This window comes from Nothoprocta perdicaria, unplaced genomic scaffold (assembly GCF_003342845.1).
Source record: "Nothoprocta perdicaria isolate Ctin4 unplaced genomic scaffold, notPer1 scaffold_9, whole genome shotgun sequence".
NCBI lineage: Eukaryota > Metazoa > Chordata > Aves > Tinamiformes > Tinamidae > Nothoprocta > Nothoprocta perdicaria.
In genome coordinates this window covers 6,479,769-6,495,267 of record NW_020456198.1, presented here as the reverse complement: position 1 = coordinate 6,495,267, position 15,499 = coordinate 6,479,769, and the positions used below count along the sequence as shown (strand labels likewise).

The 15,499-nt window shown below is 47.5% G+C and overlaps 1 protein-coding gene across 1 annotated transcript in view; it reads right to left on the bottom strand.

Annotated features, from left to right (window-relative positions):
• Positions 1–15,499, bottom strand: part of GRIP2 (glutamate receptor interacting protein 2) — an 85,317-nt gene that overhangs the window by 6,846 nt on the left and 62,972 nt on the right. The window contains exons 15-21 of the mRNA XM_026052626.1: positions 13,511–13,577; positions 12,580–12,725; positions 12,145–12,289; positions 8,205–8,344; positions 7,004–7,180; positions 3,954–4,107; positions 949–1,069 (exon numbers count right to left, since the gene is read on the bottom strand). Coding sequence (XP_025908411.1) covers positions 949–1,069; positions 3,954–4,107; positions 7,004–7,180; positions 8,205–8,344; positions 12,145–12,289; positions 12,580–12,725; positions 13,511–13,577 — 950 coding nt within the window. The remainder of the gene's footprint in view (positions 1–948; positions 1,070–3,953; positions 4,108–7,003; positions 7,181–8,204; positions 8,345–12,144; positions 12,290–12,579; positions 12,726–13,510; positions 13,578–15,499) is intronic.

Sequence of the window (15,499 nt, the reverse complement as noted above, 5' to 3'; positions counted from 1 at the left end):
ACCATCTCCAGCCCAACCCTTGCATATGGGGCACCAGTCAAAGGAGCTGTGTTGGCCACTGGCCATGTTTTGGGGGTGTTGGACACATACTCCAGCCTTCCCTGATCTTCCCAGGAGGAAGGGGGAAGAGAGGAGTTCCCTGAGCGCTGTTCCTCCCCCTGCATCGCAAACCATGGGCTGAGTCCATCCCTGAGGACTCGTGCAGCCGTGTCCTCTGCCACCAGTCACGCTGCTCAGCAATCCCCAGAGACACCTTTATTTGCATCCCATGGCTTAAAATTCCGGGCTCCTCATCCTATAACCGGACACAATAACATGACCTCCAGAACATTTTGGATCAAGAAGAGAGAAAGTGGCTTGTGAAGAGAGGAAACACCTTTATTTCTGCAGGAAGCAATTACTTTCTCAGATTTTTCCACGGGGAAGGCTGACTGTAAAGCTTCCAATTACCCATTTTACTGAAATGGTATCCGGTGGTGTGACAGCTGAATGCAAGACACATGTCGAGCCTGCCTATATTTGAAGTAAGCCAAAGCTTCAGCCCCGGTGGATTTTTGGGGTCCATTCTGTTTGGCCTCTAAGTGCTTCTGACAATCAGTATCTCTCTGCAGGCGGAGGGTTTACCGGTGGCGAGGGGAGCTCTGCCAACAGGCACACGAAGACTGCTGGCCAGCAACAGAGAATGTGAAAAGGAGCGTGGAGTTACCGGTGAGTAATTCACATAATTCACCAGCTGATGGAAAAAGCGCATGGAGGCAACTGGCTAATGAGACGTGGTTATCCATTAGCACAAACACTTAAATAGATTAAACTCCAGGGTAACTCAAGCTCCTCTTCACACCGTTCACAGCACAGGGATGCCATGGTTAATTAAGAGATCTGGGGAAACTGTCGAGCGTTTATGGCAAGAACAAAACAGAACAGCAGCGAATGTGGAAAATGATTTACCTCAATCTCCCTCAAAAGTTCAGACTGGCCGCATGTTTCCAAATCCTCCAAAGCTTCTCCAAAAACACGCCAAAAACTATCCTCGTGAGTGGTCTCAAGGCCGTTTTGGCGGTTGGGGTATCTGTTGTAACGTAGGAACCAAACATTGTCAGCACTCTTCTGCAGCGGGGTGAAAGCCGCGAGGCTACAGCAAGTGTCTCACCAGTAAAAGCAGAGACTTGAAGAGTCTTCATATACAAAAGCAAACAATATGAACTTTTCAGACAAGAGTCCGCATACGAGACCTCCATGCATTTACTAACGGGGCAAGAGTCCTTCAAAGGAAGCATTAAGTTGGTGTAGTAATGTCAGAGTTCAAAGGGAAAATTAAAAAGTGCCTGTAGGAAGATTGTAGGTTTAGGAAGACGTTTTGGTGAAATAGAGAAGTGAAAGAAAAAAGGATGCGTTATGGGTAAACCAGGAGCCTCAGAGACTGTTAGTACAAAGGCGGATGGGATAGAGCTCAGATCTGAGACACAGAACACCTGAGAAGAGAGAGAAAAACACAGAGGGTAACAGACATGGTGAGAAAATGATAAATACATTAGGTCTCTATGAGAGTAAATAATGCAAAGATGTATATAAAAATGATTGCCCTGGGCTGGACAAATCAATGCCCACTAAGACAGCAATACCGACAGTGTCAGCATATAACCCATACAAACCGAGTTTCATTCTCTTTGGGCTGTGATGGCCAGTGAAGTGAGATGTTACATTCAGTAGGTCTCTTTTTTTTGCTACAAAACAGTCATTGCACTTACAGCCGTGTAAAGATTGTCACCAGGCCTGTCTACAACAGAGAATAAGGACAGAGATAACCTCTCTTGAACTTGTACAAACACACGTTAATGTGAACACTGCGAGCATCTTGCTGGGGAGTCAGCAATTTCCCACCCTGGTAGTTGTAGTTTCTCTGTCTCTGAACACAAAGCCAGGCCCATTTCTCAGTTTTCTAAATGAAAGAGCAACTAAACACCAAAGTCCTCTGAAGGGACCTGGGGGGTACAGGCCAGCGTTGCTCGGATGCTGCTTATTGCACAGCTGGCTCTGAGCAAAACTCTGACCTGCAACACTTGGTCTGGCAGGGGCTCTTCAGGGAAGTTCTCTGCAGCAGCATTAAACCAAGTCACGAAAAACCCATCCAATGTGTCACAGGGAGAGAGCCCAGGGGCACAGTTACATTAGAGTGGCCCTCATGCATCTCCTACACGTGTTACTAGTAGCTGCACGTACAAGGCTCCACCTCTGCAACATCTGGCAGCTCCTCAGGTGGCTTATGGCAAGTCATTAACACTGTACATCGGGGGGGATGTGTTCACACGAGCCATTTAACTGAGCTGAAGCATTTTACTTGAGTCTAAAAAAGCTTGAATTCAATTAAATATATAATAACACCTTGGGCTAGCTGTATAACTCTTTTTTTTTTCCCCCAGATCTCTCTTTAATGCTGGCCCTGATTTGGTGCAGCCTTCAGCCCGTGCTTTGCTTTTCATGTGCTGGTTTGAAGGGGAGTTCTTGGTGGGCATAAAATCAAACGCACACACTTTACCTCTTCTTTGGATCGTGGCCTCACAGCCTGATCTGGAAAGACAGGTATTTGGCATGGCTTATTGTATTTTAAATTCTGTCATCAGCATCAACTTTTAAAGGAAGAGCAGCCTTTACCCCAGGCAGAAAGGCCAAAAAATACCCAGCAAGATTTTACAAAAACAAACCAAAACCCCCCAAAAGGGACTTTTGATTCTCTCCCCTTACTCATTTCCTTCCTCAGCTCTCAGGTTTCCAAAAAGGCAAACCTTCCTTCCAGTTAAGGGCTTCTTGCCTCTCAGATCAGTAATATAACAAACACGTCCAGGACTCGGATGAACCGGTACAGGCTGTCACACCACTAAGTCAGCAGGTTTTTCCAGGCTAAAAAGCAGCTGGCACTAGCTGCATTTTGTTTTTCTCTCTAATAAAAAGGGTTCAGTGGCACGAACCATTTCACTTGCACTTTGACATAAGGGTTCAGAGCCCTCCTTAGGGGCACACGGGGGCTTCAAGAGCTCAAATCTGCTAACTTCAGCGCTCGGCAGCCTCCCTGGGAGGGCCGCTCGAGATCAATGACCTTTGCGAGGCCAGCCCGTGCTGAGAGGCAAAACAAGAACAAACTATCAGCTGCTGCCAGCCTTCCTGCCAGTTTGATCATCTTTAAATAGGTGGAAATGGCCATGAGATGTTCTAAGGGGTTTGTTTGGACAAACAAAAATTAAAAAAAAAAACAAAACTGACAGTAACAACACGACACACAAAACTATGGGGACTCTGGAGAAAGTTGAGGATAGGGTTCGTTACAAAGCAAGGAGGCCTTTCCCTCGTGCACGACCCAGCGAGGGACCTGCCTGGCCTGGGTGGCAGGAATGAGCTGGCAGAGTTTTCACCCAAAGCCCAGGGCAGCTGCAGCCCCTCTGCATGCACGTGCTGGTGGAGCAGTGGGTTGACTCGGCCACAATTTTAAATCAGACATATAACCAACGTTATTGGTCCACCGAGAGCTTTGCTTGGCCTTTTTTGGTTATAGAGTTGCTGTGAAGCTGCATCTAACAGCATCTGGCAAGGAGGGACAGTCCTGTCTGTTCCTGCGTGTTACACCTAAACTATCAATACACTTAGGGCTTTTACAAAGCAGCAGTGCAAGAGCCTGCGCTCCCCACAGCCGAGACTGAGCCAGCTCCAAACATGACGGTGGCCTGGGCATGGCAGATGTGCCACAGGAACCTGGGCAATCTGGCTAGAGGAGCTGGTCCCATCCCAGGTCCCCTCCTCACCCCTGCAGGATGACAAGCCTGGGAAATCCATGCCCTTCCCACTGCAGACTGTTCTGCTCCATCACACATCCGTGTTCCCTGGACCCCATAACATTACGAGCAACCTTCACACTCACAAACGTGCCCACCCAGCTCTCTGTTCCTTCAGCCCCTCCATACCTGGTGGGCTTGTCCCAGTCATCTTCATTGAAACTGCCATCCATGTAGGGATAACTTTTCCTGGGATCCCCTGGAGGGGTGCTGTTCTTCTGCCTGCTGTGTCTCCACTCATGTGGATGAAGGGCTATTCCAGCAGCCTGAGGTACGTATGTACCTGGGGAAGGCAAGTCAGGGGGAAGAAGAAGGAAAACTACCTGGTTAGAATAGACAGACACTGATTCAGAAGGGTCTCCTTCCCCTAATCCCAAATCTGAGGCCATCTGGATCACACATTGCCTCTGCTTCAGTCTTTCAAAAGGGAACCCAAAAGATGTTCCTCCCATCTCTGCTTGTTTTGACCACCTCAGTGTTTCAGGAGCTTTTCATACGGTGTCCCCTTGCTCCCCTTTTGGGCAGTTTTGTGATACGAATCTGTGATCCTGGGATTACTTGCATTCATAAATGCAGGTCTTATATCTTATCCCAATGGCCGCCTCTGACCTCAGCAGCTCCAGTTTTCACCCCAAACTAGAAACAGAAATTGCACTATTGAAGCAGCCACCTTCAGATACAGTGCATCTTTTCTAGGGTAAAAGAAAGATGCAGCCAAACCTCTCCCTAGCCAAACCCACTTGAAAACCTTTTTTTCTAGGAAATATCTTGGTTCCACATAGTCCTTTGGACTTAACAGGCACCATGGAAAGCTACAGGAGGACAACAGCACAGAAGTCCCATCTGAGGGTATCTAGAGGCAGTCATTGGCTTCAGTGTAACTGGTGGCAGCAACAGGGACTGCCATGGTAAAGAGCCAGCCCTGATCCCGAGAACTGCCAGCCAAGCCCTGTGGCTGGCAAAGACCTCCCCACAGGCCAGTGCCTTCAGGATCCTCTGGTGCAGGTATGGAAAATAGCTGCAGTGTCAATGCACGTGCAAGGCAAGGAGTAGAGGGAAAAACTCTGCTTGCTTGAAAAAAAAAATGGGAGTCTCTTATGTACTGTGTTCAATAGAAGACTGGTACAAATCGTTAGGATGAGATCAGAGAAGGTTCACTCTGTCCTCAAGGACCTTCAAGCTGCAGGAGGTATTAGTGCTAGGACACAAATCTAATGCTACTGCAAGTCACAAAATCCCCAGGTGTCATAAGGAGCTGCCTGGACAGACACCTTCCAAAACAAACCCTCCTCAGTAACGCGAGCGTCATGCACACTGGCAATAAATCTTCTGTGCGCCTTGCTCTTGTCCTCCTGCCCATTCAAAATTTCGGAGAAATCCTCATAGCCTTTCCAAGAAACATCCTGCACTTCCATTACATGCTGTGCCAAGCAAACAGGAAGAGGTAACGAAGAAACACATAATTAAGGGAGATTTGACCTCCCGAACAGCTAAGAGCACTGGAAATACCCAAGACAGTGCCAGCATTTTCTTTGAAAATGCCAAGGCCTGTTATTTCTCTTAGCTGAGTGTTTCCTCTCTGTGTTTTTAAAGGTTAGACTGCTCTGGAGAGCCCCAGAAAAATGCCTGCCAACACTTTACAAGCGTCAGGAGCATTAGCTGTTGCTGCGCCAGGAGAACAAGGTTCCTGCGTGTAGGTAGGTCCCTACAGTGGGTAGGAAGCAGATTTGCCATGAGTGCCCCTTAGGGAGCCCATATGTGCAGCTGAACAGCCGGGTGCCATCCATTTAACCTCCTCCTTCCAGTGCTGCCTCCACAGGCATCTCTCTGGGATGGCTGCTGCGGAATCCTTGGGATTCAGAGCCACCTGGTGGCATGTTCCCACCAGAGCCTCCCGGCATCCTCACCCAAGCTCTTCCTAAAGCTGCTTCCCCCAGCATAAAGGTTGGAATGAAACTAGAAAGCGCAAGGGGGATGTGCCTGATCCATTGCTCCCTATCTGGAGCGTAAATCCCAACCTCTGTGCTTCCCACGAGCTCTCCCTGCATCCTGCCTGTCCTGCACGGCGGAGCTCGCCCTTCTTCACCAGCATGCCTCCTGAATTCCTCTTTCCAGCCAGCAGCAGCACCACACAGTGCAGCAAAACACAACTACCAGGAAAGATGAGAGAGGTCCCAAAGCAAAGTTGCCCTTTAGGGATATTGCCCAATATTGCCCCGTATCCACAGAGCATCAACCCCTCTCCACAGAGCTCTGCGTTCTGCTAAACCCAGTGACCAACTTGTGGACATCCAATTAGATGAAGGAAGACTGCAGCACTTGGAAGGCCAGGATCTCTCCTTAATGAAGCCTCTACTCCCATTTGCATTAAGACTTCAACAGGAAATTAAGTAAGATGCAAGTGCTGTGAAGTGACCCCAGCACAGTGCTTTGTTTCTAAGTCAGGGCACCCCAAGGCAGGCACTTTGCTGGGCTCACTGAGCGTGCTGTGCAACATCACCCCTGCAGCACCTCCCTCTATTTTCTCTTCTGGAGAGAGCAGTCTTTTCACCATTTTTTATGGTGTTTCAGAGGTTGCTTCAAGATGGGCAACTGGCTCATGTGACTAATTTGTGTCACTATATCTGAACTAGCAAATGCAAATCTATTCTTAGGGCTAGAGCATCCACTATCCCCATTCCATAAGCCTTGCAGAAGTCTCAGCTGAACAAATCTGGCCTCATAGACACACAGTATATCTGAACTCTCAATGGAGAGTGAGAGAGTCTTTCTTGTAGTATTACCTTAATTATTTTGTTAAATGAGTTAAATGACTTCTAGTCAAAAGAAATTCTTGTTGAACATTTTGAAACATCCTGAAGAGACATACAGTGCGCTAATATTTCTCCTGATTACCTGAATTTTGAAGTGCTGTAAATGGTTTTGAAAATGCTATGAACAGCAGGATGCCACATAAGCAAGGAAGAACACACTGATAACAACGTAAATCAGACACATCAACACAGAGCACCACACGAATGCATTTTAGAAGGCCATCTCCCCTTGCTGGAGCCAAGAAGCCATCCAAGTGCAGGCAGATCACAATCCACAGTTCAAACACATCCTCCAAAGAGGCCAAGAGGTTCTGCCTGTCTTCACATAGGCTCAGAGGTGTCTAACAAAGGAGGACATCGGCTTACCTTGGCTTCCATAGCTGGCATCAAGGCCGGAGCCATCCCAGGACTCCATAGCACTGTCCACACTAGGAATTGTGGTAGAGTAAATCTCAGACAGCTTGCTAGTTTTCTGGGAGTCTGCTAGTTCATCTTCTGGGTCACTCACTTCATTTATACTCCCGGATTTCTTGGGATAGGGCTCTGAAACCACAACATGCTGTTTTACCAGGCATGAAGAGCAAGCCTCAGGGAAAGGTTCACACGAGAGCAAACACAAGGCTACCAAAGAACCTCCTTAGCTCTTCAAATGTAACTGAGAAAGCTCTGTGTATTACAGTAAAATGCACTTCACACATTTCTTACCCTCACACCAGACTGGAAAACTGCCTTTCAGAATTTTAGCACACGTGGGATATAAGTGTGATTTGGGTATCCCTGAATATGAGACGTCTGGGACCTAATGCAGACTCACAAGTTCATCTTTGTGCGCCTTTGTAAACATCCTACAGAAACATCCTAGAGAAATGAGAGCAGCGAGGCATCGCGGGCCTTTCTGATCTCAGGGGGCCTCTTTGGTGACTCAGATCAGAAGAGCTTTCAGGCAAGGAGCTCCTGCCCTTGGGGACAGGACCTGAGCCATGTCAGCAGCACCTACTTGGAGTGTCGGTTATGAACTTCATACTAGAAGAAGTTTCAGTGACATCCCCATGACAATCCCCATGACAAGTGGGATGGCTTCAAGGCTGCAGGGAGCGTGGCTGGGAAAGGGGAAGGAGGATTCCAGAGCCATGGTAGGTTGCTTTGAAAGATGATCTCAGGATTCAGAGGTAGAAAGGGGGCATAAAAGATTCATTGCCAATTGCTGTCAAAAGTTCAGATAAGGTCATTTTCATTTTTCAATGGATTCCCTCCTTACCCAAAGGTCTCTTGCTCATTTTGGGGTTTTGTAATTATAACATCTACAACTCTTCTCCTTTTAAAAGCGTATTTTTTTACTTTTCTCATCTTTGTTTCAGAAATCCAAAAGAAAAGTCCTTCTTTTCCCACTGTCCCCAGCCTCTCCTCCCTGCCCCAACCACACTGCCTTGTCTCACCTGCCACCAACAGCCAGGTCCCCACACACCGGTGCACATGGGGGACACTACAGCACTACCCTCTCCACCGCCTGGGGTCCCGGGTGGGGTAGACTTGTGTCCTCCCACCCCAGCCAGGCTCCTGAACTCACTTTCAGTCTGTTTCTTGATCTTCAGCGTCACTGTCTCTCCTGCCATTTGCAGTAGGTGAATTGCTTCGCTCAGCGGCTTGCCCTTGAGGCTCACGTTATTAATAGCTAATATCCGGTCACCGACATGGATGGCTCCAGTTCTAGAGAGGGAAGATGTTGTTAGAAACGCAGCAAGGCAATCTGCCTTAGTGAGACAGGCCATTAAGTTCCTGCTTCAAGCAGTAGCAAATTAACTCTCAGTACTTTAAAATAGAATTGAGACTCATGACTTGCTTTCGTCTTGGCACTGGCTTCCAGTGATTCCCTTATTCATCATCACTACCAGGAATCTGTTTTCCCTCCAGTCTTTCAATACTGCACACATAGATGTGTGAACATAGGCACATCTTGGCTCCTAGGACCTTTGGGGAGTGGGACTTTAGACCAAGCTACACTTAGTTTAATTTCAAATCTCTTCAGCACCAAAGGGGCTTATATAACAAGCATTCCCTGTGTGTGATGTCTACAGATCTTCTTCACACAGGGAGCTGAAGGGCATGTTTTGTATTGATGGAAAGAAATGAGGGATAAACCTAGAAACCCATAAACAAATTCAGTCCAACACAGATTGCACGTGCAGTTGCAAATCAGCTCATAATGTGTTTAAAGTTCACCCCTATGCAGCTAAATCACTGTGATTTTCTCAAGGAGGACCACAGCACTAGAAGAGGTCACTGCATTTTGTTGCACCATCTTTTCCAATGCTAATGTCTGCCCTCTGATAAATAAATTCTCAGGCTTAGGAACAGCTAGGAATGAATTAATGAATCACGCCAATTCTCACTCTGTTCCTCCATCTTTTGCTTCTGCGTCTACCCAGACACTTCACCTGTGCCAAAGCTTGGCTTTCTGGCTGGCAGCTCCTGTAGAGCAGCTAGTGCAGCACATATCCATCACCAGCTCCGAAGCGACGTAGCTCTCGCTGCTTGCCAGGCTCTGATCACTGCAGTGATGCTACAGCTCCCTAATGACACCAAGTGAGAGCAGCAATTCTCCCTTTCTGCAGCAGTGCTATGACGTTCAGCTAACAGGAACCTCTGATGACTGAGTCAGGAGGAGCCACAAATCTGGACTGTCTTGTCCTTTTGTTCACAGCCTTTTGTTTCATGTTCACAGCAGTGTGCAACTCTCCAAGGTTACATTTAGGCCAGTAGGAGAGAATAGTGGATTGCTGCTCCTGCAGGAATGGGATTTCACATCCTGTTGCAGGCAAAACAGCTTTCCCCCAAACATGGGACTGTTTCAGGGAGGCCCAAGTAAAGACTGCAAGGGTGCCACCAAGAAATGTAGCCAAAGAGCAGACAGAGCTGTTTAGCCTCTTCCCATTGAGATGTCTGGAGAGCAGGTCATGATGGTCCCAGCCAGCCGCTAGATGTCCGTCTTGTACCACCCAAAGCACATGGAGAAAGCCCTTGAGGAAAACTTGCCCAGTTCAAATAAACTGCAGATCAAACCCGAACTAGAGGATTTGTCTTAAAAGTTTCATCTACACAGACAAAAACAATTCTTAACCACCAGCACACTAAGGTCATACTTTGCTTGCTGTAGTGGTTTAACACTTGAAGACCTCTCTCATGGCAATGGAGGCAGTCACTGATCTTTCATGGAAACCCACCTCCTGTATCCTCAACAGCAGCCTGACCTGGCCCAGTGGTGCAACCACTGCGCAGAAACTGTGAAACTCCCTCAGCAGGAGGAAATACAAAAGCAATTAATGAGAAAGGTCACATCTAGGTAAGAATTTTCTTCAAGAGCAAAAAGGAAAACAGAAACCCAGGCCCACCAAAGCAGGTCTCCTCCTTGATCTCCCAGGTGCCTCTCCCTGGACAACAGAGAGAAGCTGAGCAGGAGTTGGTCAGAAACAGTTTTCACTGTAACAACCCTCATATCTCTCTGTTCATCACAGCTAATCCTTATTTACCTCAAACCCCAGCCGCTCTACGGACCTTTGTGCATAGCAGAATGGAGTGTGGGGTAAGCTGCGAGGTGCGTGAGCCCCACGTCAGTCGCTCTCCAGGTGGGATAGAGCAGAACTGGCCACCCATATGGTATGGATTTACTCCGTGCGGGTGGGGGGCACATCCCAGCCCCCTTTGCTAACATATGTTGGTGATGAGGACTTCTGGATCCTTCCTTCTGCAGCCATACAAAGCCCTTCTGCAGCCACCCCTGCCTGCTTCACCAGTTGGTATCAGAGGAGGCTGGTCAAACCCATAAAGACACTTTCACATATCAGTGATAATCCCAAATTACTCTACACAATCAAACTCTAACTGTATTCATCTCTATCCTGAGCATATATGTTCAGGGAAGAAGGAAAACAAATACCATGGCCCACGCCCAAGTCACCCCCCCAGGCACCGCAGGAGGGGTGACAGGGTGACTAACTCTGCTGCTTGACAGCAACCCCACCATCCTGAGCTGCCTCTGGAGCTTTCTATAGGATCAGACACGTACAGGAAGAGAAATGCTCAAGGTCAAGATAAAACCCAAGTGATCTGAATCTGCAGCCTTTTCATCTCCAACGATCTGTCACCCGCTGTGACAGACGTGTGACAGGTCCTGGAGGACACTCTGCCTCCCTCATTCCCGGGAGAGCAGCACGAGCTGCCGTGCAGGCAGGGCGTCCCCCTCAGCAGAGCCAGGACCCGGTTTGCCCCGTTTCACCACGGCCACTGCCCAGACACGTGCTGCGCTGCAGCAAAAACCAGGCTCGCATTAAAACTGCAGCCTCAGGAAACCTGGACGCCCCCAGAGCCTGGCTAAGACTGTCTCTGGCATGGGCATGTGAGGGCAGGATAGGGACAGCTCTTGCCTTCACGAGATGAAGGGAAGCCACTGCTTACTGCTGCTCCCGGGAGAAAAACACACACCATTCCAGCAGAGAAACTATGCAACCTTTCCTGCAAGCACACTTTGCTGCAGCTCTCCTTCCCTTCCGCACAGGGAGCCAGGGTTACCTGGAGACCTCCCCAGCTGCTCTGCTGGCAGGCACCATTTATTTGTTCGATTGCTAGGGTGAACGTGCTAAACAATCCCATTGCTCTTCTCAAAAGGCTTTTTATTTCTTACTTAGTACCAGTTACTGATCAAAATTCAGCAGTGCCACAGCACTTGCCTGCACTATGCTTCTCTAAGGAACAGGTGTTGACATGCAGCTGAGTTCAAAGGAGGAACAGCAAATGGCATTGCAAAGGGCTCAGAGAGCAGCGAGGGAATGTGACTGTCTTCTGATGCCTGACAGCATTTGGGCTTCCTATCTTTAAACCTCTCCCACACTGGGCTGCAAATACAGTGCAGAACTGCCACAGAAAAGTCTCAGATATTTTATGGACCAAGCTGTCATTTTACAGGAAAAAGTGAATATATAGTGGTGGACAGTGATACAAAATCCCCAGAAAGAAGATCCACTGCTGACTGAGCCCATCCTTCTTTCTTACTTCTCAGGATACAAAGAAAAAAAGTAATGGAAATGTGCAGCAGTGCAGGTGCTACAAGCCAAGGAGCCAAATGCTGAACCCTGCACTGATTTGTTGTACAGCTCAGCTCAGAGGGAGGCTAGCCTAGAATTTGGAAGAAACAAAGGATCAGAACTAAAATCAAACCCACCCAAGGCCTAGCATTTTATACCTACTTGCTCAGAGGTTCCGCTGCCATTCTGCCCACCGAGCATCAGAGAGTAATTCAACCCTATGAGAAGAGTGGCTCAGGGCTGATGAAAACATCTATTTACAAGCCACAGCTATGGTATGGATAAATTAAGACACAGCATATGACTGCATTCCATCTTATATCCTGAGCAATGTCCAGATCCTTTAAAGCCCACACATGTGCATCCATTCAGACACACCATCACACAGTCAACACGTGTCAATAAATTCTTCTGCCCCCTAAACCTTACCTTTCTGCCAGCCCACGCTTGGTCAATCCCGAAATGACGATGGGATCGAAAGGCTCCTCTGTCCCAGAGATGGTTATTCCTAAGGGACCACCATACCGCTTCAGCTCCACCGTGTAGATAATGGCACCGGTCGTTTCCTGCTCATCTGCACGAGAAAGGAGCAATACCGAATTTTTAAAATTGATATATGAAATAGGTCACAGGAAAGACTTAGAGCATTTAGAAGCCAAAGCCTGCAGTCTTTGGTTGTGCTCTGACAGGTGAGGATTTTAACCTTCCAGGCTCCATTTAAGAGCGGCGTAACAAAAATAAACTACAATCAATTGGAAAGTGGTGACCAGACAGGCTGTAGCCCTTATCTTTGTTGGTTTGCACTACCTATTGGGAAATGCCATTAAAGTGGACAGGCACCAGTTTGCATCAGGATTGCTATACCGGAGTTATCTTCATCCTTCCTAATCTTCAATTTGACCAGGTCTTCACACTGCCTTAAAATCTGCACAGCATCCTCCATGGAGCAATTGTCGAGTCGGACGTTATCAATGGCTAACAGCTTGTCTCCCGGCTCCAGTGTGCCAGTTCTATGTGGAAAGGAAAAGAAAACTAAAAGTACATTTGTATTAGCCTTTCAGATCTTGCAATGCATTCAGTTCTGCAGGGGAGATGATGATAGCAGCTTTTTACACTCCTGGAGTAAACTCCTACTCTTTTCAGGGAAACAACCACTAAGCTGGGGGCAATTGCAACTTAAAGGAAGGATGGTTGCGTGGAGCGTGCGTCGACTCAGAATGAGGCAGGAAATTTAGTTTACCATCCTTACCTATTTGGATATACAGCCTGGGTAGCATATAGCACTCAAGACACATATTCTACCTTTTCTGCAAGCTCCTGCACAAGCAGCCCTCCATCATCACTACATTGTCCTGAAGTCCTTGCTCCCAAGGCACTGGGATCAGGGGTACAGTTAGAAAGGGCTCAGTTATTTGCACTGCTCTCCACCAGTGCACTTGCTCGGTGACCCCAGGCAGAAGCTCAGATGCAGCAAACTACCTGATGGGCCACAGCACCATTCATCACGTTCCTAAATGAACTGGTGAGTGGGATATAGACCCTCTCCTATAGGAGCAGCATCTCTCAAATGGTGCCCCGGCCACCTTCTCTACTAGCTCAGCTTTGCTTACCTCAATACTGACAGTTTTTATCCCAAACCCTACTGCAGTTTGAGACAAATCTCCTTGGCCAGTAGCATTTCCTTAGCTACTGGCAAAACCCAGACCCTGTCGCTGTGGCTTGGACTTCTTTCTATTCTTGTTACTGGGCTGGGTATTTTGCATTGGGTTTGACAAACAGAAAATCCTGCACTCACCTATGTGCGACGCTGCCCTTCTTAATGTCAGAGATAATCAAAGGCTCCCCTGGCTTTCTGCTTGCTGCTGCAAAAGATACAGACAGATACTTGAGTCTGTAACCTAGGAAGGAGACAGTCAATGGGGAAAAGGAGTTAAAGAAAGGAGAATTTATGTTCCTTTGGCAAAACAATGCTTACAGTGGCTTCCCTGGAAGCCACACCAAGGTGGGAAGAAACAAATCTCTGCAGATTTCTGTTGGTTACCATTTTCTTTGGTCTCCTCCTGAGCAAGGGGAAGCCACATTATGACCAACAAGAGACAGGGTTTCCTCATCCCAGCACTGCTAAATAGCCTTCCCTCATATCTCTAACTAGAGGCAGAGAGCAAGTCTATAGCAATTAATTGGCCATCCCGCAGTATTGCTGCCTAGGGAATACCAGCTCTCAGTGCTGGGCCTCCCCATGGTCTTGCAGTAAAGTGGGTTTGAAAATTTTCCAGGTGAAAAATAACCCATGGTAAAATCCACAGTGGCTTTTTCCTCTTGGTCCAGTTCCCCAGGCCACTAGCTCATGCAACCACATAAATCACAGCATCAGGGGCTGAAGGTTTCCAGCCCTGTTCTCCTCTCCCAGCTTTACAGCCAGATCCAAGTATTCCTCTCCTGGCGCATCTGCATTTTTAAATTTGCCTCTACGACCTGCTGCTCTCTTGACAAACCCAAGAGGGGTTTATGTCTCGACCCCCCCATGCCCTCTCTGCCATCCACATGCCAAACACGCGCTGGGAGCATCCTTGGCACCCTGCCTCCCTCCTCCGGCCTCGCCACGGGAGCTGCATCATCTCACTTTAAGCTGACGGTGCTTCCTAACAAAATCCACTTGGGAAGGAACAAACTAGCAAGTGTCTGAACACATCCAGCGCGGGTCAGGTTATATATTAATATCTGGGAAGTACATGGCATCAATCGCACACGAGCCCACCGACCTGAAGAGGAGTCAGAGAGTGCCCCAGAAAGTCCGACAGCAAAGGAATAAACACTTCCTCTTATTGACATCTCTGCCTTCCCCATTCCCGGGAGGGCAGCACAAGGCAAATCACTTTTTGTGGAAGTAGGTCCTTTCTCAGATGGATTTATATTTTTGGCACGTTTAGGAGCCCAGAAGATGGTTTAAATCTGCACCAGTGACTAGGAAAAGCTTCACAAACCAAAGTTGGTGAAGCTGCAAGCATGGGAGAAACTCCAAATGAAAACACTGTTCCACAGCAGTGACAGGGCAGCGATAAAGAGGCAAATTGATCAATACTGTTATTTACTTTTTATAAATTGCTTTCTGTCTCTCACCACCTCTGCTGGGGTTCTGGCTCACTTGGCATTTACTCTAAGATGGATGAGGAAGGCAGAAACACATGTCCATTTTGTGTTTTTAATGGAATGCATAATGACTCCTATTGGTAAGTTATTCCCCTCCAAGGAGCAGCAGCCCATAACTCAATGCCTCAATGCTTCTACCAGTTATAAATGTCCTCCGTTATTGATCAAGTTGAAGCTGCATTCTGCCAATGTACAATTGAACAAATTGTGATAATGTCATAAGAATACATTTATGAAAGCAAACATTTATAAAAGTGAGGAAAAAAACCCCAAAATCTCAAATAATTTCAAACTCTATATTTCAGGATCGCTAAGCAATGGGAAAAGGAATAAAGAAAATCTGAATCAATTAAAATAAGGCAGCAATGAAAATCAAATCCCTTCCACTCAACTTTGGCCTGTGTCATTTATTGGTTTTAGCAGCAGGCACATAAATTATCAGGGCTTGCAGCAAGCAGGACGTTTTACAGCACTATGGGCATATTTCCTTTCAAAAACTCCAGGTAGCAAAGCCTGGACAGAATCTCTTACTTCCATAAAAGCATCTTAGCAGAAAAGTTGTGCATCTCACTTGAAGAATTAAGTGCAGAGAGGGGGAAAGGGGGACCCGCTGCTCCCCGGGCTCCGCTCTGCC